We start from the raw sequence: 23,759 nt of genomic DNA on the forward strand, positions 1-23,759 counted from the left end.
GCAATAAAACACACTTTTTTTCGTTAGATAGCTGTGTTCGCTTTATTGCTAACGTTCAGGTTATCAACTTCTTCACTTCCATTGGTTAGAACAGTGCCTACACACAAGAACTCGCTCTCACTGCCCCCAGTGGACAACAGCAGTACAACATGCACATAAACAGAAAGTGGCAGGATACAGAACTTGCCACTGTACCTTTCAAAGTAAATTAGAAAACATGAACACATAACACAAAATGACTCAAAGATAAGTTAAGATGAGAACATATTCTAACATAGTGTCAAACGGAACAAAAATAAAACCTAAAAAAAAAACAACATTTAAAAGAAACTAAGCTTCACACACATTGTGTCATTTTTTCCTCTGCGAGGTGGCAGTTTTGACCGCGTTGTGACAGCAAACAGGAAGCATGTGTTCTCTGCTTCAGGAAAAGCCTGACATGTCTGTCTCAACTGGGCTTTAAATTGGCTTTAAATAACCATAATCATAACTTAACCAGCAGGCAAGGCGAATCATAACACCCACCTGAGCTGGAGCTACAAGAAACAGTGAAAACATTAAGTAATTAGCCACTGGAACAAAACCACTCCGTGTCCTGAAAAGACAACCAGCTTGTTTGTCCTTTAAGCAAAGAAAGCATTTTCCCCCTTTCAGTCATTCCAATCAAGTTTTGTAAATGTGTTTTTTTGTGTGTGTGTGTATTTTTTTGTCTCTTTCTGAACCCCTCGCCCCCTGCGGAGATACAGAAGACAAAAGAGCACCGACATCATCTTTTACTGCTCCAGGTTTCAACTCCTGAGTGGGCTCAGCCAAAAACTGAGAGTCGACGCGTGCGGGCGCACAAAAGCTGCCGGCACGTGGTTCCGTTCAGCGCCGAACAGGTGCGCGGTGAAGCGCGGCGGTGACGCAGTCTCCTCGCTTGAGCGGAGACGGAGGTCTGATGAGCGAGTGGTTGCTAATGCAGATCACATAAAGGCCGATTAAGTGCCATGCCTTTTAAACTTTCCCTTCCGATTTCCATCTAAGCTGAGCGCGAACGTTTAAAAGAATTCAGATTTAATTAGTGGCCCGCACTAATAGGAATTCCACTTGAAAGACGTCTTTAAGAGAGAACCACGAAATCTGAGAAATATATAGATATGGATGCCTGGACTCATACTAATCTTCAAAAAAAAAGAAGATTAGTTTCTCTACTAACTTAGCAGATGCCAAAGGGAGCCCGATTAAGTCTCTCCCGCCGACAGTCAGCAATTTAGCAGACAGACTGTTGCAACTTTTTCACTTTAATTCAGTCAACAGAAACATATGCGAGACTTGTCCAGAGGCATTTATCTGTATTAGACTCAGACAAAGAGATAAACAATAAAAATCCCGCCCCAACCCAACAAAAGCCAAGCCCCTTATCTCAGACACATGAGTATTTATTTTTATCTCTTCTTCAAAAGTGGAGCAATATGTCTTCCCTTCTGTTCACAGAGCCGACAATTAAAGCATGAAGTCAAAGAGGCTGATATTTTGGAAGGCATATAAACATAAATGTGACACTGATGTGCCACCTGGTTTAATGCTCGACATGATTCTATAGCATAAACATGAGATCTTGTCAAATCAGTTAAAATTGCTTAATATGTCACATAATTGGCCATGCAGTAACTAAATATCTATTTATTTCTCAGATCAGTGAATGCAATACGCCTAACCGACAATGTCACGTTGGCAAAAAATGCTCTTCAGTGTGGAAGTCGTCACTATGGGAAGACTCTTAGCCATTTTCGGTGTTGGTGAGAAAGATATTGCATTTTCCTTGGAGTCATGTCAGCGATTCCTGCAGGCTGCTACGTTTGCATAGAGAGGGAGAGTTTGGCTTTTCACCAAACACGGAGAAGCGACATTCAGTTTTTATTCTCCTCTTATCTGGAACAAACTTCAAGAAAACGACAAAACAGCCAAAACACTGAGTTCCTATAAAGGTCAAAACCCCACCTGTTCAGGGTTGTCTTTGATTAGTAATAACTGGAACACTGATCAATACATTTGATGTATATTTCATGGTGATTATTCTTAATAGTGGCATTTGGCAAAATGTAATGTCTACTGCTGTTTCATAATTGGTTACATTATGTTTTTATGGTGTGAATATTTCCAGGTATTTTTCTTAGACATAACATAGTCGAAAGAAAATGCAACTTGAGGGACTGAAATATCCCTCAAGGCGCAATTCTACTTGAAACTTTACGTACAAAGTAAACACTGCAGAAGCACAATTCATTATTTGTTTTCTTTGGCACTGATTGGCTGTGCCCCGCATGACCGAAGATTAGGAACACTGTAGCTGTTAGCTTCTTGCTGTGATGCGGGTATTAATGCATATTAAGACATATTGAGGGTTTTAGCCATTAAAATAGGCATTTACAAGCATTTTTTAGAAGGTATTTATGAATTACGGCTCTTTGGGGTTAGCCGTGTTCGATAACCGCCAAGGCAACTGGGGGGCAACTGCAACTCTGTCCAATTTGGTCTATATTACCAAGTTTTTAGTAGTATAGACAGAGATAACTATATAAACTTTGGAACTATTTTAAGAACAGTTCAATATTTTATGACAATTAAATTGATGCAATCAATGAAAATTAAAATGAAAAGTTTGTCATTTACGGTTCTTAAATAGAAGCGTTTCCCAAATGTAGTAATCTGAAATCGGCAACAAAAATCTCCAACCGGTGCGTCTCTGCTTCATATTATGTTCATCCCAGGTGTGTGTGTGTACAGTATGCTCGTGTTCCAGTTAATTCAATCTTTATTTCCATACCAACAAAATGAATGAATGGAGAGTGCAAAGAAAATCCAAATCCAAACTTATCTGCATCAAATCTTCAATGTAAATTCAAACTACCATGGTAAAAATGAGAAACAAATGTATTTTTGACCAATTTCACACAATCATTAATGAGCATCGAGGTATACCAGATGGGCATTACTGTGAAACAGCATTTCCACCACTCTCCGATGCATTTTATGTGTTTTTTTTTTTCCCCCATCATGAAAGCGTTCAGTATTCATCCTTTGTTGGATTTAGCTCATGCACGCCCACGCACAAAAGGGGGCAGCTTTCTGATCCGTCTTGGCAGCCCTCCGCTTCTTGAAATTAGCAGAGCAGACATCCATCCGTCGCCAAGAGCTGAGCCACGGATGGCTGGACGCTTCCTTAAATGACAACATTAGCTGGCAAAGAGAGCGACAGGTCATGATCCGCACTTAAGCTGCTTACGGCATGCAGGAAAACAAAAGAAAAGCCGGATGGTAACGTGAGCAAAAGACGGCGCTGTCGCACTTAAGAGTTTTAGGCAGGTGTGGTCCTGTTCATTAGAACACAGCGATGGAGGACAAAAAGACAAAAAAAGAGAGAAAACGTAACGCTTCCCTTTCACTGACCACCTTATCAAAACAACGAGAATTAGGAGTATATCGTGGAGCATTATTTGTATGGGTGGCATGTAAAAGCGATCAGGACAGCCGGTCTGATTAGGTGACATTTAATAACTGTTTAGATTTCTCCTGTTTAGTCGCCTCTCCTCCCTCCGCCACCTTTATTTGAGCGATTCGTCACTTGCTAATGTGAAACACGACACCACATGGGGGTCTGCTTCCCAGCAACTATTACAACTTCCTCAGGACTGGGCAACTTTCAGAGCCACCGCAATGATACAAGCGTTACCGCAGAGAGAATAATGGCGCTGGCTTTTACAGGACACCAGGCCGAACTCCAAGACGAAAAGATTGAGAGGACAGCGACTTGCAAAGTTATTCTGGCCCCTTCAATTGTACCTACATAACAAGCATGCACATCGTCGAACAAAACGGGAACTTTATGCGATGGATTGGACATAAAGTGGGCTTTCTAAGCTGCAGCTCTGGCTTGTATCCTCAGGGTGGTCGTTCTGCTCAAAGATGGATCTCTGTCTCAATCTCAAGCCTTCGGCAGCCTCTAATAAGTTTTCTTGCAGCTCCATCCATCACCAAAACCCTAACCAACTTCCCTGTCTCTGCAAAAAAAGAATAAATAAAGAAAGAATCACAACAGCATGATTATCCAGTACCACGGGTCACGTTTTCCTGGGTTCGTTGTGATGTGCTCCATTAGTTTTCTACCCATAGATAGCATTTTGCATGTAGACCAAAAAGTTCAGTATAGGGTCTAACCAGGGCAGCGTTTCCAGTGAGTAGGATGTGGTTCTGATATGGATTATACCAAACTAACACATAGGATTTCTTTTAGTATTCCTTCCAACTTTGCTCCATAAAGACCAGATTTGTAGAGTGCCAAAAAGTTTAAAAAAGGAAATGTAAGTGATGCAACTTCTGAATAGTTTAGTGACCTTGTCGATTATGATTACCATACACTTTTCTTAGTCCTTCCTTAATTTGACGTCAATACAATGTTCCAACCACTCTGTGTGATGTGTCATTAAAAAATTTACGTCAAGTGAAGGCACCACAAAGTCTGTCTGACCGGCCAGATAATATATTACTGGGATCAGGATTTGAATGCGTTGTACTCAATATTCTACCAAATCCTGTTTCCAGGATTTAGAAATATAATATAATAGAGATATTCGTCACAATGACATTGTGATGACAGCTGGGAATACATGTGCACGCCACACTTATTTGTTAAAAGCATGATTCGTTTCCTTTTACGTAAATCTTTCACATAGGTTGTGAGAATGCGAACATTTTTCAATAGACACTTTAAATGTTTAAATAATAGATTTAGTCATTATCATTTAGCTTGTTAAGTGTGGCTCACGGGACTTTACTAGAAGCTTCTTTAAAGCTGGAGTATGTAACTTTTTTTTAAAAATATATGTTAAAATTGCGACCATTTGGTGACTGTCTGGTGTGACGCAGATAATCAGTGAAAAAGATCGATCTCCTCCACCATCTCCTACTGCTACTACTGCCATCAGCAGAAATGCTCCGCTCCCTGTCAAAAACAACCAATCAGAGCCAGGAGGATGGCACTGTCAACCAATGACGAGTATGCATTGCTCAATGACCTGAAGGCATAGAAACAACCTTGCGTTTCAGGAGAATTGTCATTGGTGTATATGCTAACTAGCTTTAGCATTCACAACAGGCTCAACTGGCGGGAATAGGCACACAGGCATGATTGACACCACTAAGACCCTCCTCCTAGCTCTGATTGGTTGTTTCTGACCAAACTGAACATTTCTGTAGTTAACACTGGGCAAAGGTAGAGGAATACATTTTTTTTTTCAGATAATTTGCCTGATACTACACTGTCATACTGACAGTTTTAATAAATATTAAAAATATTTTTCTAAAAGTTACAAACCCCAGCTTTAAGAAACAAGAGGGGTGCTTTTGTCTACGACAATTTTTTTTATTTAAAAAAAGCAAAAAAACGTTAATGTGACATGTCTGAGATTACATTTCCTAGAGATTGCAGCACAAACAAAGAGTGAACATTTGCTGCACTTCAGCTGGAGTGCCATGTCTGTTCCATTTCTCCCGCTGGAAACACGCAGAGGGGGGAAAGCCTGGCTCGCCCGCCTGATGGCTGTCGGCGACACTCAGCCGTGATGGCTGCCACCTGGGCTCCACTCAGCCCTCTGATCCCCATTCAACGCCGCAGCACAAGAAGGGGGTTCAGTGTTCCTGAGTACTCCTGAGATAGAGATGAAGGAGGGGGACGGGGTGATTGAAACTGTCCGATCTCACACTTTCAAAGGGCTCCAAGTTCATATTGCTGCCTTGTGTTTTCAGGGAGAGTTTCAGAGCTTCATCCTGTCCTCTCTTTGTCAGATGTAAGATGTGGAGAGCAGGGCTTTTTTTTTTTTTACAGGTAAGGCCACTTTTCTCACTGTGAAGTAAAAGGGCGGTGAACCGGCACCTTGGAAAAAAAACAGGGTTAATACTGTAGTGATTTGGGTTTTCTGTGTTCTTATTTAGGTTTCTGTGTTCTGCAGAGTGTCTGTGTTGTCCTGTATACCCCTTGATTGAGTCCAACTGTTCCTCGTTTCCCCTGACTGTCTCTCTGTGTATTTAATGTCACCTGTGTTCCTTGTTCTTTGTCGGGTCCTCGTCTTGTTTACCGGCTTTACCGGTCAAGTCTGCTGTCAGATGTCGATTGTTTACCAGTTGCTACCAGTTTTTTAAGCCTTAGCCTTCTGCTCATTTCTGTGCTGCCTGGACTTTGGACTGTTGTTTCTCTGACAATCTAAATTAGAAATCTGATCACTTCTTCACTTCTTCATTTCAATTGGGTCCACTGCATCTACCTCATCACTTCACACCGCAACTCAAGACAAATACTTCTAAGAAAGTATTCTATTCATCTGCAGATATTAAGGCCTGTCACGATAAGAGATTTTGCTGGATGATAAACTGTCCCTGTAATTATTGCAATAATTACTGCAATCTTAATACTGTTGTTTTGAGTAACATTATGATAATGACATAATAATGCAAGTTTGAGCTCTCAAAGACCAATAAGCTTAACACTAAATTGGAAGTGTTAAGTTTCCAATTTAGATTTCCTTCATTTTGGGAGATCAGTGACCAACCGATAATTACATGTGAAGCTGATCTTATCCCCCAATCTTATCCCTCAGGGAACCTAAAAATCAACCACCGTCCTCTTTTCCTCTCCCACAAGAGAGGCTTGACCGCCAGACCGGCCCACCAGGTCATGCCTGCATGTTTACAGTTAACAATATTCATCCCACTGTTGCCAACTCGGTGACTTTCTTGTTATATTTATCGACATTTCAGACAAAAACAAAAAATTGGTATTGGAAAAAATCAGAATCGGCAGGTCGGGCTTTTGGTAGATCAGTAATCGGTGATGGGCCTAAAAACTGCGATCGGCGCACCCCTAACTTTTAAATATTTTAAATAAAACACGACAGCCAAAAACAATAAATAAAATGAAATAAATAATCTAAAACAGTAAATCAAATGGATCATCGTGTCTGAACAAAAATTCCCTTCAAAAAATATGAATTAAATTGAGCTCATTTTAACTAAAAATGCGATTAATTGAATCATCGCTTGTTGCAACAGGCTCAGATATGGCACTCAGAAATACTTAGAGGTGTAACATTTAGTAACAAACTTTGTAAAAAGAAAAAAGCACTAAAAGTAACATTTACGGTCAATTCCTAGAAGTCCAATCGTCTCAGCGGCGGCGGCAGAGCTCATCAGTGATGCCGCGGTCGCAGAAGTGTTGCTATGCCTCGGACATGGATGCCTCTCCTGACAGGCCTCACACTGAGGCACAGTGGACACAGAAAGTGACCCGCTGAGCGAGTCATTATGTCCACACTGCTCTAATTGCTGCAGGCTGATGGCTTGTGAAGGCTGGATGCCCGCTGAATGAGCTCTGAGCTTCTGAGCCCGTCTGGGGCTTCAATTCAACTGTTTCAGTTGTAAAACTGGATCAGGACAAAGCAACTGCTGGGTGAAGAAATGTAATCTGAAGATTTACTTTTAAGATAATTATCGGCGGGGAACCAATTGGGAGAGGATAACAAGCAGCTTGCCTCTTACAGTTTTTGTCCTTTTTGTCTGGCTGCATGTACAGAGGTGGGCAACTCCAGGCCTCGAGGGCCGGTCTCCTGCAACTTTTAGATGCATCTCTACTTCAACACACCTGAGTCAAATAATGAGGTCATTAGCAGGACTCTGGAGAACTTGACTGCACTTAGGAAGTGATTCAGCTGTTGGATTCAAGTGTGTTGGGAGACGTCTAAGAGTTGCAGGACACCGGCCCTCGAGGACCAGGATAGCCCACCCCTGATGTAGAGGCTTGAACCGTCGTTGATTACATGCCTTTTAACTATGTGATTTTGTATGGAGACCGAAGACTGACAAATACCTTCCTAAACAAGTATTTAAATGTTATTAATTTATTAAAAGTGGATAGAAATATAGACCACAATATGTCTAGAAATAATTTAATAAATGTAAAATTAATTGTGTGTGCTTCAATTGATTTCATTTTAAAAAGTAGATCTAGTTATTTCACAATTTAATATTTTATCATTTATTTAATGCTCCTGTGCAAAGGGTCTCTATTGACACTTTGCAACTACGTCAGTTAGTCACGCGAGGCGCCTTGACGGATGAGAGTGTCCGGTTTGCATCTTTTGTCTGTTTGTGCAGCTGATCACTCATCACCCTACGTCCACTTTTAACAGTGAAATCAGCTAAATAAAATCAATATTAGGCTACTAACTGTCTGTTCTTTGAAACACTTTACAGGAGTTAATGCGTGCATTGGCTGCTCTGATGTCCGTCATGGTGGACTGAGCCTCTTTACGAAGTTCTGAGTTGACGGTTTAAATTAATTCATGATGTGCTTCAGCACAGAGACAAGAAATCATTTATGAAATCATGAAATAATTATATCTAGCTTTTCATATGAAGTCAAAGCATTTCATCGAGGCGCATACAATTGATTATAGATTTAATAAGTCATTCCTGTATTTATTTCCACTCTTAAATAAATTGTTGACACATTTAAATCATTATTTCACACGTTACTCATTTGTTGCTACTTGGCACTCCACACCCTCCATACACCTGCACCCCGAGCTGACCCCGTGTTTGGTCCAGTGGCTCACACCGCCACTAAGTAATAACGACGTCCCGGCCTTTTACACCACGTCACGATGTTGATTGCTGATCTCCGAGATAAGCAAGAAATCAATTCAACTCTCAGCAGCCGAGCAGAAAACATCTCAGCACTAGGCGCCATGCAGTCGTCGCACAAACAACGCGGCACAATCAGATATACGCCTCGTTGCTGCAGATGGCCGTCAGATTCAACAATATCACTGTGTTAAAAGAGCCCCCCCCCTTTTTTTTTATGCGAACTCAACTTGATCATGCTAGATGCGAAATAATTAAGCGAATATGCAAGAGCGGAAAACAAAAAACCAACTACTTATGGAGGAACTTGTGGGTTTTGACTGACGTGTTGGATAAAAATGCCGGCAACTCGCAGATTATCCATTACAGAGGAGAAAGTAACATGTACTTTGTTTGTTGTTACATTGTGGCTTAAAATGTAAGAAAAAACGTTGCATTTCACAAGATTTCAGGTGGAGCCTGCAGAGGTAGTCCACTACACTTTCTCCTTCTTTTTTTCTGCAATAGTCTGAGTGAACACATTTTTTCCCTCAAGTGCTGCAAGGTGCATATCAATTTATGACCACAGAGTGCCACAAGTTAGTAAAACATGTCCATCACTTTTTAATGAGTACGCCATACCAGCCTTAATTAGTGGCCCATCATTAAAGTGCATGCAATAGGCAGAACGCAGAGTGGCCTTCAGAGCCTTATCAACGGGAACGGCAGCTGTCACACGCAAGCTGCTAAAAACAAAGAAGAAGAAGAGGATACCCTGAATTTATGTCACGTCAGCCATCATCCAGTCTGCTGTTCTGTCATCAGTTTGCTTCATCACCCAACAAATGATCATGAAAGCCCTACATTCATTTGGGGGGAAATTTTATGGATGGCTTGATTCTATTTATTCTGTCTGAACATGGCATGTGAGTAACACTTTATGTAATTGCCTGGTAATAAGATGCAAAAGAGAAGCAGAAACCAATTTCAAGGAAGCGTAGGATTCTATAGGAATTGCACAATGTTGTCTGAAATCTTCCCTATTTTAAGGATTCCTGTTAGTCTTTACCGTAGCGGAGACTATTCGTCCCAGGGTCCACATCAACGTTACTATAAGAATCCTTTACAAACATTCCTAAAAAGACATAAATGTAATTCTTAAGACACAAACAAAGTTAAATTAATTAATTAGTCATTAACCTCAGTGCATAGACGTCACTGCTAGTGATTTGATTGTATGTTTTTATGCTAAACAATTTTGTTACGGGCCGTTTGGCTTAGGCAGACACGTATTCAGGACACATGTGGCATTAAACTTTTCTTATAAAATGTCCACTCAGTTCCACACTGGGAACTCTTTTGCTAAAAATTAAATTTCAGAAAATCTTCACTTTCTTTGTTCACTTTTGAAGACATAAGAAATTTATGTATTTCTCATGCATAAGAAATACATAAAACATTATGTATTTCTTATGTATACATAATTTCATAAGAAATTATGACATTTCTTATGAAATTTCATGTGACCCATGTGACTGATAGAGTGGCTGGGATTATCCTGAGCTATCGCTGTATTATACAGCTATAAAGGTTAGGCTCCTTGTACATGAACTGACTGACATGAATGCCATAGTATGATGGCATTAGCATGCTAACATTTGAATAACGTCCTCCAATTGCACTTACCAACTTGTTCTAGTATTTAAAAACCGACTGACGAAATATATATAAGTGATAAAGATGAACTAGGCTATTATGGGACAACATTTTGCCAACGCAATTTAGTACTATTTGATCCCAGAGCATAACTTTGATTACTATTTGGTTCTGTTTTTGCAGAATTTGGGGAAAAAAGGACTTCATGTTTTATCTTAATTACGCTGTGGCACTTAATACAAATACAATAAAAGTGGCGATAACACAATTTTCAAATTTCTCACACAGGCTTTGTAGTTTCTACAGTGGGAGCAGTAAGAATTAAGATAAAGGCTCAAAAAAATAAACTTCTCCATTAAATTGATCAAATATTCAATAGGCTATTTCAGCTCGCTAGTGCAATTTGCATATAGTAACTGCACACTCAGTCATATTTTCAAATATTCTACTATTCATTGATGCTCCAATGGATGAAACCGAAAGTAACAATCAGAAAAGACTAAGTTTTTCTAGTTCAAACTAGCATCATTTAGAATGTATTGCTCAATTATCAATCCAATTCAAACTTTATTAAAGACGCAATATCCTAGTTCATAGTAGAAATAAAAAATAGAAAGAAAAGACAGAAGAGAGAAAAAAGATATATTAATATATATTCTATGATTATAGAATAATTTTTTGAAATACAAAATTATTCAGTAACTCCTAACCTCTCTGTTTTACAGCCTAACGGGTTGGCTTATATTGCCTTTAATGAAATTTCATGCAAAAGAAAGTGAAGACAAAGTATATTCCCTCTAGCATCAAATAAGAAACTGGTTTTGTTTGCTGGGATTAAATGTGTATTTGTGAGAGTTCAGATGCTCTGGGATGCCACCGAGAATGTTTTAAATTCAACCTTTTCATAAACATTTCATCAATAATTCACAGTAACACAAAATGCTTTGGGGGTGGGAAAAGGAAAGCATTCCAGTCGAGGCCCATTGTCGGGATCTTGTTATACAAAATGTGATTCGTAGCTGCCAAATATCGCTGCCGTTAACATTTCAGCCGGATGAAAGAAAGCGTTTGACAGCCGAGGCGCGGCGCGGCGCAAGAGGCCGGGACGGAGAGCGCCTTTTCTGAAAAGAGAGCGAGATCATGACTCTGACAACAACATTTAAAACACGACCTGTTTTAAGTCTGTCACGCTTTGTTCCCGTTGGCATGTCACTATGACAACGGGCTCTTCGGGAAGACCTTTGAAATGACTTACGAGGTCAACGAAGCAACAGGGAGATACACATAACAATATAACAAAAAGAAAGAAAATACAGAATGTTCCTACAGTGCAGCACGCTGACCTAACGGCGCTCCTACCAGCTCCACACTTGACAAATTAATGCACTTCTCTCGGATCTGCTCCTCTCCCTCTGGAGTGTGTTTGGCAGGCGAAGGAAACAAATCATATAAGCTGAGCCATCAGGCTCCCCGCTGGTCTGGGCTCCCCTCTTCCCCACATGATCAATGCACCAGCCGGGCAGCGAGCCGTAAACCAAACTGCCCAGCCAGTTATGCAGTTTACTCCATGATTACAAGAGAAGAAGCTGCCTTCTTCGGTAAAGAAGATATATAATATCTTATAATTCTTCTTATACAGTTATATAATTATTCTCTTCTCGTCTTGCAGCCCTTGCAGGCTCAGATGGTGAAGTAAGGTCTTCCAACCTATGAAAGTAGATTGGAGTCTCAGCCATATTAATAGAAAGTAATTACATCTAGTGTAATTTTGAAAAGGTGTTACGAAGAGAACTTCAACAAAGTGGTTGGGGGGAAAAAAAGAAGAAGTATTTGTTTTACATAATTGCAGCACTGACATTTTCAGTCGAGTGCAACCTCTAAGCACAAACAGCAATTTTAAGGACCGACAACTTTGCTACTTCCAGGGTTCCCACGCAGTCTTTGTAAGTTTGGAGTTTATGTTTAAGTATTTTTTTCATAAGAAAACAAAAACTGGATTTCACTCATTACAGCCAACATTTTTTTTTGTGGCTAACATTGTTTTTTTGTGTGTTTTGAATGCAGAGGCCCCCCATAAACTCTCTTGGATCAGGGTTTTGGACTGAACCTGCCGTTGTTTAACCGGGTCTGCGACAAAACCTTGACAATCAACTGTTTTTGAATTTTACAAAACACAACAAAGATAACTGTACATGAACGAATCTGTACTGAGTGCAGGGAAAGAAAAATAAGAATCAAGTTTGCATTTAACAACTTAAAATATATATTTAAAATCTTACGGTCCTGTTAAAGTGCCTCACCACACTTGAATCAGAAGCCTCTGTGTCGTTTCGCGATATGAAAAGCAACAAAGACGACAGAAAAATGCAGAAATATCAACATTCTCAGTTTTTATCTACATCAAAGGCTTACGATAGCGGATTATTGTTTAGCCTCAAAAAAAAAAAGATGAAGCTCATTTTTCTTTTTACAACACATTTTTGTGTGGTTCTTGTTTCCATGGAAATTGAAAGTCACAACGTCATTTGGAAACAATGCACCCCCGCCAAAGTCAGGCTGGTCTAACTTTTACATACATGTTGAAGAACACTTCACCACGAGCACAACAGCTTTTACACACGCCACATGTAGACCGACGCTGCAGAAAAATGACTAAAATGTTGCAGCAATGACGCAGTAACAACATTACATAATGACATATCTCAAGATATGCAGTGCAATCAACAAGGATTATGTTCATCTCATGTCAATATGCTGGAGACTTGAAAGTGAAAGTGAAACTGACCTTATAATCGACTTTCTGATGAACTGGGCCAACAGCTGTGTGACCACAGACGGAGATTAAGCTCATTAAAATTTCCTTCTTAGATGGATAACTCTCATACATGAGATAATAATCAAGATGGCAAAAATTAATGCAGCAGACACCAAATTTCATATGTGGGGGGATTTTAAGTGACACATGTGCTTCAAACACATGATAGGATGTAATGTTGAACTCCTTCACTTCTTTATCAGACCTGTTGTTAATAATCCGGCATACATCTGCATCTAGAAAATAATTCATTGCGTTTTATCCTATAGCTGTATTCCGAAATGGATCAAATTATTCGCCCCCCCCCACAACCTTTTCTTTAAATGTTTGATATTTTAAAAGCAAATGAGAGATACCAATCTGAAAACAGTTCTTTGTTCGTCTCCTGCCTTCTCTAATAGCTCAGTTTATTCAGCCTGCCAGCGCAGACCTTCAAAGCAGCAGAATTGCTTTTGTACGCTTCCACAGACTAATGCTTTAAGACAGTCCTGTCTGGGAAGTCTGCAGACAGTCCCTTTCACTTCGTTCTGTGTTCGTACTCGTATATGCTCTGTGAATTACGGGAGCTCATGTAGACAAATGCTTTCCTTTCCAAAATCTCTCCAATTAACCAAATTAACCAAATTTAATTGGACTCAGGTGGAGTCCAATTAAACTGTAGAGACATCAGTAGAGACAAGACGCGCCTGATCTTAATTTTGAGCTTTAGAGTCTGGGAATACTTCTGTAAACGGGATTTCTTACAATTTATTTTTATTAATATTAAATCTACAAAGCCCTGTTGTCACGATGGGGTGATGTCTGTTGACTCTGACGCCGCTTTGTTTCCGTTTTGTGAAGAAAGAAGTTGCGCTCAGACTCTTCTTCACGGGTTTTGGTGGTTCTTGATGCAGCGCCACCACAGGCCGCCAGGGAAACAGGTTTTCCTATTTTTTTTTTCTTTTTTTTTTTTCTCCGAAGAGTTTTTGCGGCGCTAGTGGCTCGTATTTTTTCGACAGTAGGCAGACAGGAAGGAGGGTGAGGAGAGGGGGAAAGACATGCGGCAAAGGTCGTCGGGACCGGGAGTCGAACCCGCGACGTCCGCGTCGAGGACTAAGGCCTCCAAACGTGGGGCGTGCTAACGCCCTGCACCACCACAGCACGCCCCAGGTTTTCTTTTTTTGAGGGTTATGTTCTTTTGACACAGTGCAGTGTGATATTGAACCGCACCAGCTGAAAATGAAACAAATGTTGCCATTTTGATCCCCAATCAAACCAAGTCTACCGGACTATTATGTCTGAAACCCCCCCCCAGTCATTTCCTTTGGTTTCAATGTTTCTTTCAACTTGCTCACCAGTTATGAAGCTCATTGCCATGTTAGACGTTAGTCCAGTTGATCATTTTTCAAAAATACCACATTAGCTGAGATAAATACAAGTTAAGAGGTTAAAGAGTAGCAGAGCTAAGTCCCAGCTGTAGAGATCATGCTGTCAGTTCTGGTCAGAGCATTGTCTATTCACTCTGTCCAATTAAAAGACGTTCTGCAGTGGTGTGGCGCTTTCTAGGTAATTTCTAGGGTTTATTACCAGGGGCACACCACGGCTCAGCACGGAGACACGCTGCACTTCAGGTGTCCCCATGACAACCGGCTTCAATTAGTGCTTTGACTGCTTAAACTTCATTAAGTCCAATGTTTTCCCATAAAAGTTTGCAGCAGCTCAGTCGATGTGGCAGAACTCGAAAAAGGCTGAGTCATCAGAGTGTGCCAACGAGTCGGTTTCTCACCTTAAGAGCCCCCTGCATATCTGTGCAGGAAGAGAAATATTCACACCCTCGGAGTTCCACGTCGCAAACGCAAACTTCTTTTGAGACGTATGGAAAAGCTCCTGGCATTTCACAGTGAAAAACTACTGCTATGTGGTTGTCGGCCGTATAAAATTCCCCTTACAAATCAATTGAAACGTGGCAAAATGTGGAATACCTCGAAGGGGGGGGGACGAAATTTTAAGGCGTTAAGCTGAAACGTGGTCAGTGTTTACTCCAGTACCACGCTGTACGGACTTTTTAAACCTAAAGTCGTTCAAATTCGTGATGCGGTTTCCCTATCATCTCCCCACATGGATAACCCTAGAAATGAAGAATGAGTCAGCGTATTATTCATGGATTGCTGCCTATTAAGACACTGGTGAGAGGAGGGGAAAGTGCTGCCTGTGGCTGTGTGATTACCACAAAACCCAGGATTTGTGTTTAGAGCCCAGAGGGTGAGAGTTTGTACTCAGGAAACATATGGCTCAGAAAGGACTCACATGCCCATTAAAGCACGGCAAACACTCTGCGCGTCGGGCTCTGCGCACACACACAACCCACGTGAAACGCTGCTGCCTTTTCCTATGTGGATTCCTGTCACACAGTCTGAAAAGGGTGAACTGTCCCACTGAAAGCCCCGTAATAGTAATAAATCAGCAGGGAGCGAAGGAGACTGACAGCAAGACTGCAACTTGGTTCAAAGTCCTGCAGATAAAAGCCAGCGCTCACACTGGCAAGGCTTCAAATAAGCCTTCATGCACACACACACACACACATCATATCATCGTGATCACGCTCACACAACAACAGGAGGAAGCAGGAAACAATTCAGTATTCCTTCTCATAGGTAGCTGCGCTTCCATTAACCAAACTCAATGTACGAAAATAAATTCGCTAACTGGAGACAGCAATTTCAGAAAAACTTTTTTGTTTTCTAATAACAAAATATTTTGTGGGGTTTTTATGGCCGCAACAAAATACATGTTTTTCGCAAAACTTCAATGGAAACATTTTCTTCGCATCACACAGGAACGTGATCAACAGCTGGTTGTTACTACTGGCGAAAACCATGAAGAAGAAGACAGGAAGTACTTTGATGATGACGGTTTGTTTTTGGTTTTTTCCCAGATGATGTACAGCTGGATACACCAGAACTCTCGCAGAATCACAGTTCGGAAAAAGTTGCGTGTCGTTCTAAAGTGTCGAATCCGTAGCTCTTTTGTAAAATCGCAAACTAACGATTTCCCCAAAAAGCTGCAAACGCAGCGGCTAACAAGATGCTGACGTCTCCTCTACGGTTGACAGGTGACGAGTGCCAACACCATGGCTGAATTACAAGTATAACTCCCTTAAGCTTATTCATATGCAAAATTAATGTAATTTTGTATTTAATAATTTTGCACCTCAAATTAGGACCTCACTGCTGCAGCTATCTTACAAACGGGGCTCTTCTTACCTTGCTGTCTGCAGGTGTCTCCCTTTTTCCTAGATGCTGTCCCATGCTGCTGACAGAGGCTGGGGGGGGGGGGGGGAGGAACACAGAGGAAACACCACATTACAAAGGCATCACATACGTTTTCTTATCAAATACAAGGAAAACATAAAAAAACAGAGTAATTTCGAATTTCTGCAGGAACACAGCCACATTAGGGTGACTACATTTTCTAAATAGATTATAGATTAGAGGAGTGACCTTTGCTCTTTTATAAATCAATAATAAACAATGTAATCTAATTTCATAAAGGTTATTCAGCACAGTTTGTCCTGACGTGTATCGCCCAGCATTTCTCATTCGGCTGAAGCAGAGGTTGGTGATCTTCCCTCCGGACTGAGGCAGAACCGCTTGTAGGGAAACTATTTCTGAACCCGATCCTCGGTTTCAGGCTGACCAGCGCTCCATCTCATTCCTGGATGGTTGAGGGAGACGTTTGATTTATGAGTAGGTTCAAATGACCAGACTGTGAATCGTGTCCAGCACAGGAAGCGAGATTAAGATTGATTTTAATCATTTTTGTTTTACTGAATCACCTGAAATGTGCTTTAATGAGCTCATTTGATAAAAGATGGTTTATCTGGTTGTCAAAGGAAGACATTTATTGGGAAATTCGTCCGACGCTTTGCATGATTTTATCATAAATAGTGCTGATAGCGAGGATCCTTCGATCATGCAACATAGCAGTACATCACACTAGATGCAGACGAGGTCAGCATTGGTTAGGATGTTTTCCCTTGCTGGCAAGAAGGCGGTACAACGGTTTCTTTAAATCTCTTGTTTGTCATAGTTTGCACTGAGTAATTGGCTGATCGGAAACTAAAAACAGAAGAGGAAGGAAAAAAAAGCTATTTCAGAGTCAGCACAAACAGATAGTGATTGTGTAAATATATTGAACTTCATGATGGAAGCCCACACAGGGACAGGGGTCGCTAATTAGCTATGGCTAGAAACTTCAATGCGTAGCATCTACTTCTTTTTAAGAGGCAATGCTGAAAATATTTGTCCAAGTTGAATATATATATATATATATTTATAAAAATTCCCTTCTCACCCTCTGCGGGTGGTCTCTCTCATCCTCTGAGCTCGGGTCCTCTACCAGAGGCCTGGGAGCTTGTATATTCAGTAACCTTCAGTAACAACTTCTTTGGTGTAGAAGTTGTTACTGAAGGAAGATGACACAATTTTATCTGGGTTTTGGATCACAGATGCGTTTAAAAATGCAGAAATGGGACGTACTAAAAGTAAAAAGATACTTAAAGGTCAGATATTTTTTAATGGAAACATGTTTTAAACCATTTGTCGACTTCAACACACATTAGACCAGTTGAGCTTTGCTGTGCTGAAGCAGCTTACTGGACATTAATGATGGATTATTTAATTAGTCTTCTGAATAGCAACAGGCTGAAACAAATTAGCTGCCACTATGCCTTTAAATGTCTGAGTGCCAACCAGATCCTACAAACAGTATGTGGAAAACAACTGAGGAGCATTTATTTACTTTTTTTACACTGCCAATATCTGCTGTCCTTTAGACAGAAAGCGGGATCAATCAGGGTAGACAGGTCAAACTCTTTAGAAGTGAGATCGTGGAAATTGGCCATGGCAGATGTAATTGGGGTATTTAACACTAATCTGAACACTGAATCACTGCGTTTACTCCTTTTTTTTTATCTTGGATAAAAAAAATGTAAAAAAATCTGCACTCAGGCTGTGAATCAATAATCCTTTTTGTCTGGATCACATCCTCCAACTCTGTAGTCGTCATCTGAACTGAAACAGGAAACTGTGTGACCTGCTGTACGCTGAGCTCTAGTGCGCGTTTGTTCATTACAGTATTTCGCGGTACGTTTTGCCTGCCGTTGTTTCCTTTTCTTCTTCTTCAGGGCACAGGCAGCATTTGATTAGCAGCTACAGTACTTCATTAGAGTCATCCTCCGAATCCGATTTGGTCCCCCAGCAACTTATTAGGTTTCTGTGAGGTGGCACAGATTTAACACTACCAATCATTATGTGCCGATCTGCACTTCAGGCGTACTTGTCGTGGCACGGTGACAAAAAAAAAAGAGAAAAAAGGGAGAGTACGGATTCCTCTGACATACAGAACGGAGCTAAATTATCAGCACCGATTGAGTGCCTCGATATTGAAAATCCATTCTAATTAAAAGGGGAGAGTGTCAGCGGTTCTGACATAAATAGATACAGTAACGACAGAGTTCAACCAACATTTAGTACAGGAAGTTATCTCAAGTCCATCTAATTAAGTTCCCATATGTTGAAAAAAAAAAAAAATCAGACACCCAAAACCTCGTCCAGATATGGATAATTAATACTTTGACAATATTTAGAAGTTTAAGTGCTATAAATTAACAACTTAGACAAAAAGTGAAGAAATCTTCCATCTTTCTGTGAATAGAAAAAAAATGAAACGCCTGTTGAAGAATCAATTATACCTGCCAAAGTTCAACACGGGCGTAATGAATCAGCGGCACATAAAGAAAGCGTTATTACTCAGCATTTTGAAGGAGGCTTGTCCCGTGGTGAGCTCCAGGCTGCTGAAGAGGGAGTGAGTCTGAGTCCTCCACTAAATAATAGAAAACACAGCAAGGCAGCTGATCTGGTGAGGGATTTAAGGAGGTCTCAAAAGAATTTAATACCGGTCCGACCTGGAAGCAGGATGCAGGATGCAGGTCTCCAAAAACCTCAAAATGGCATCATGACACCTACAGCAGGGACTTGATATACTTTACAATGATAATTCATGCCTCTATAATCACAAAAATACTGTATAAGTATGTTTTATGAGAGATATGTAAGAAAGAGATTACTTTCTTTAAAAAAAACAACTGAAGCTGAAGTTCAGCTTGCCAGAGAGAATGTAAGCAAAGCCATGCATTTCTGCAGCCATGTCCTTTAAACAGATGAGTCTAAAATGACTAATTTGAACACCAGTACACAATAGAACAAACAACTAAATACATTATTCAAGGAAACAATCTCATGCTAGCTGGGGGAAGATGTCATGACTTGGGACCTGGACCTTGCCACCCATCCATCGTAGAATCCACAATGAATTGTAAAGTGTACAAGAGGGTGATTTAATTGAAATGTAGCACCGTAACCCTAACCCTAAGGCTATCTAAAACAAAATAAAAATGCTGACACTGGACACTGCAAAATAAAAGTGGCCCAAAACAAACCCGTAAGGACTGGCTGAAAATTGAGAAATGGAAAGTTCTCGACTGAGTAAAAGTCCAAATCTCGAGACCCTTAAGTCTTAGGGTGACGGTCAGGGGGAGCGCGGCAAATGTCACGGTCGGACAGCGGGGAAGCCGGGGTTTGTCCCACAAGAATGTCAACTTCTGAAGCCATGCAAACAAAACAACCCCTTGCAGAAGCGCGCACGTGGTCGGCGTGATCCCACCGGATCGCGTAAAAAAACTTATGGGGTTTAAATGACCCCATCTCTTAAAGCCGCGGGAAGATTAAGGTTATTTTTTTTTTACTCCTGAGTTGTTTAGTCCGATAAAAACAAACTTCGGTTTGTTTCCCACCTCAGTGTGGTTCGTTTGTGTAGATGGAAAAACCTGAAAAATGCTATGTTGCGGAGCAAAGCAGTCCCACCCAGACCCTTAGGGGGGGACATGATCTAGGTACGGTTCTGAATGAGCTTTAGAGCGATAAGATCTGACCTCCATCCAACCGACCCCAAGAAAGGTTGCAAGTTAAACTCATTAGCTGATTCAGACTAAAGTAACGTTTTAAGTGCAGAAACGCCCTGGGCTTGGAGGACTAGAGTTTGAGATATAGAGAAAAAACACTGGAAAAGAAATACTGAACAACTTTTTTTTTTTTAAGTAGAACTTTTAAGTGAGTGAATGTGTCTAACACAAGCAAGCTGAAATATTTGATGCAATCTCAATTGAAATGTTTAGCCGGGAAATGGAAAGTAAAAAACGAATGTAAAAGCAAATCATAGATAAAGAAAATGAAGCTCAGCCGCCTCCCAACCAGTCAGTTAAGTGAATATCATCCTCTCCCTCATGGACCATTCATCTTTATTTTCGAATAATCGCACCATGTATTTTTTTTTCTTCTTAGCTTTCAGGGGATTTCTGAAGACTCCCCTAAAAAGGGCCTTTCATCATCTTTGACACTCTTCTTTTTACCTCCCTTTCATGTGTGACAGCATCTGCAGGCAAATATCTTAACTCACGCGTCGGCTTAAAAAATGTTTGCTGAAGCACATGTCCATTGATAACTCACACATGTGAAATGGGCTCCTGACATTTGACAGGAATCACGCAGCAGGATCTTTGCACGTGGAATCCAACAAAACTGAAACGTCAAGAATTCAAGAGTGCAATAAAAAACATTCAGATTTTCCGCTGACGTCAGCTCGCGTAGGAAGAAGATGGGCTCATCACGTATGCAGACACACAACTATTCACCTCACTGCTTGACGCAACCGTCAACTGAGCGCAGACAATATTGAACTATGTTGCCAAGTCTACCAAACCTCCTACACTTTAGGCAGAGATTGTGAGGTAAAAGGCTCGCAAAGTTTAGGCTCATAGACCTCACTCGGAGAAAAACAGTGAAATGTTTCACCTGAATGCAAATGTTTTGGATAATTAGGTTTTTCCAAGTAATTGAAAACAATTTTTTTCTCAAAGAAATCAACACTAAATGACTCAAATCTGTCTAACAATAACAAGAAAAAAACTGTTAAATGTACAGTTTGTGTTTAGGAACTCAGTGTTTTGTTTGGTTTTAACGTGTTGGCAGCAGAACATGCTGCAAAATAGGGTGATCACACTTCAGTCAACGCAGAGAATTATCTAAGAGTTGTACAACTCTTCGTTGGAGTATGCCAAAGAATGTCCCAATAGTCCGATCTTATCAGTATGAGTTAGCCTCATTGCTAAATGGGTGGAATCAGAACAGCTTGAATGTTTTTTTTCTTATTAATTCAGTCACCAGGAAACGAGGCATATTTTTTTAATTCAGAAAAAAGTAAGAAAAAAATGGAGATGTGGTTGGATTTTTTCACCGATTGGATCCTACGGGTAGCCATTTGGACGTTAGCTGACTTTTCTTCGGTATCAGTGATTTTAAAGTTCAGCTTCATATTGTTTCAGGTGAGTAATTTAAGAACTTACTGACTTAAGTCAATATTTCTTTCTTAACCGTATCTGCGTGAAAAACTGTAATGTTCTCAGTTTACTGAGTTTATAGTTTACTCAGAATCACAGCACAGTTCAGTGACCTTTAAGAGAGCTGCATAATATTAGAAAAACACAATATCTTTGAATATCACATCTGTCATTCTGAATGCAATTAGCTTATATTCTTCTCACTCTTTTGTTTTCCCTCATCACAAAACCCAACAATTCTCCTTAACCTCAAGGTCAAGGGTCATGAATATCTGTACCAGGTCCGGACATAGAAACCTAGTCCCTTCAAAGTCAATTGAATTAGCCAAATATATTTTTGGAAAGCAGAGTATAAATGCATACAAATATTACTCGTTTTTAATAGGGCTATTCTTTCCCAGGCCACTGGGGTAATTGGTATTCTAAATATTGTGCAGCTCTAATTTTTACTGATCAAATGCCCTGCAGATTCGCCAATGTTAAACTGCAGTGCGGATAACTGAGGAAGCAGATGGGAAAGAGTCAAAAAGCACGTCAATTTACATGATAAGGCCAGAAATGAACAGAAAGCGTGAGGTGCAACACAACAATGAATTGGCTACCAGAAGGAAGATATTCCATCGCTTTCAGTGCTTAAAGCTTCTGGAGAGCTACTGCGGTTTCCGTGACAAAAATTGGTACATCGCTAACAAGAATCCCAGCAAAGCATTGATGAGGAGATGAATATATCTAATTAGATCGAAGATTTTAGCCGCCCATTATAAGTGGATCTCGGACTTGTTATTCAGAGCCTTTAGTTGGCTTTCAACTAAAGGACACTGAAACGCAAAGGCGGTTTGCTCAAATAGTCTCTTTTACTTATGAAGGTCCACGCCTGATTAAAAAAAAAATGATCCAAGGCCTAAAAGCTATTATAAGAGCTCATTAAAATCTTAATACTTCCTTTCACGCCAGAGCATCATTCCTATTAAAAAAAAAAGAAAATTTTGTCCCCTTGGTCATCATTTTCATCCAGCCACAATAATGAGCGTTTATGAGGACAGGAGTAGTAGCACGGAGCAAAGGTAAGCAGTCTTCGACAATGTCTTTCAGTTTATGGATTTTTTTTTTTCCTATTGTGCAGCAATTACCCTGATCGTGAAGTAAAATCACTTACGCCGTACAGTCAAAGAAAGATTAAGCCTGGAATTTGTTAAGGCAAACTGGTGAGAGAACCATACTAGAGAGGCACTGCAGTGGTCATTATGACTCGGATGAAAGTTTATGTGCTCTAACTCAGCCGTTACCCTCATTGATGTGAGGTCCTTGACAGAAAACTGCCTAAAACATCATAAATAGCAATGGGAACGCATCAATATGTTTGCTGTTGATGTTGACTGTGTTGCCGTTGCCCCACATTTTAACGTACTCTGTAAAAATGCTAGTATGCTCAACCAAGAGTTTGGCTTGTGGATCTTTGATTTTTATTTTGCGGGTCAGAAGCTGAACATTTTAGAAACCACTGCTGAGAGCGGTGTCCCATGACAGGAAACTAACATCTGGCTGCAGTTTTTAGTGGTTCTGTACTTTGGCTTGAGTAACACGGCAATCAAGCAGCAGTATATTTTTAATTTGACTTTGTCATTGTGCAGATAAGTTGGAGTTGATGCGTTTGCTCTTACATGAGAAAAGTGGCTGTTTGGTCGACTCCTCGGCCGCTGCTTTGTCCTGGTATGGTCAGCTCGGCAGTGACTCCCTGTGGTGAGGAGAGTCACTGCACTCAGCTCTATAAAAGCTCTAGTCTAGTTGCTAAATTCACGGAAGCAAAACTACACTCCAATACAGGGGTGGGCAACTCCAGGCCTCGAGGGCCGGTCTCCTGCAACTTTTAGATGCATCTCTACTTCAACACAGCTGAGTCAAATAATGAGGTTATTAGCAGGACTCTGGAAAACTTGACTATTCTATTCTTAGGAGGTGATTCAGCTATTGGATTCATGTGTGTTGGACCAGGGAGACATCTAAGAGTTGCAGGACACCGGCCCTCGAGGACCAGGATTGCCCATCCCGGCTCTAATGCTAACTTTTTTAGTCTGCCTGCAATTACAGAACTTATGCAAAAATCATGTGAACAAAGTTTCTGCAAATAAAATATTTACACACAGGGACTTGTTTATCTAATTGTTAGGATGTGAGCTACAGCACAGAACAAGCAGAGAA

At 40.6% G+C, this 23,759-nt stretch overlaps 1 protein-coding gene across 2 annotated transcripts in view; it reads right to left on the reverse strand.

Annotated features, from left to right (window-relative positions):
• Positions 1-23,759, reverse strand: part of mbp (myelin basic protein) — a 72,787-nt gene that overhangs the window by 25,975 nt on the left and 23,053 nt on the right. For both annotated transcript variants that reach the window (XM_023331630.1, XM_023331632.1), the window contains exon 2: positions 16,369-16,427. In XM_023331630.1, the coding sequence (XP_023187398.1) occupies positions 16,369-16,413 (45 nt within the window). In that variant the 5' untranslated portion in view covers positions 16,414-16,427. The remainder of the gene's footprint in view (positions 1-16,368; positions 16,428-23,759) is intronic.

The sequence above is a fragment of the Xiphophorus maculatus genome, chromosome 3 (assembly GCF_002775205.1).
Source record: "Xiphophorus maculatus strain JP 163 A chromosome 3, X_maculatus-5.0-male, whole genome shotgun sequence".
NCBI lineage: Eukaryota > Metazoa > Chordata > Actinopteri > Cyprinodontiformes > Poeciliidae > Xiphophorus > Xiphophorus maculatus.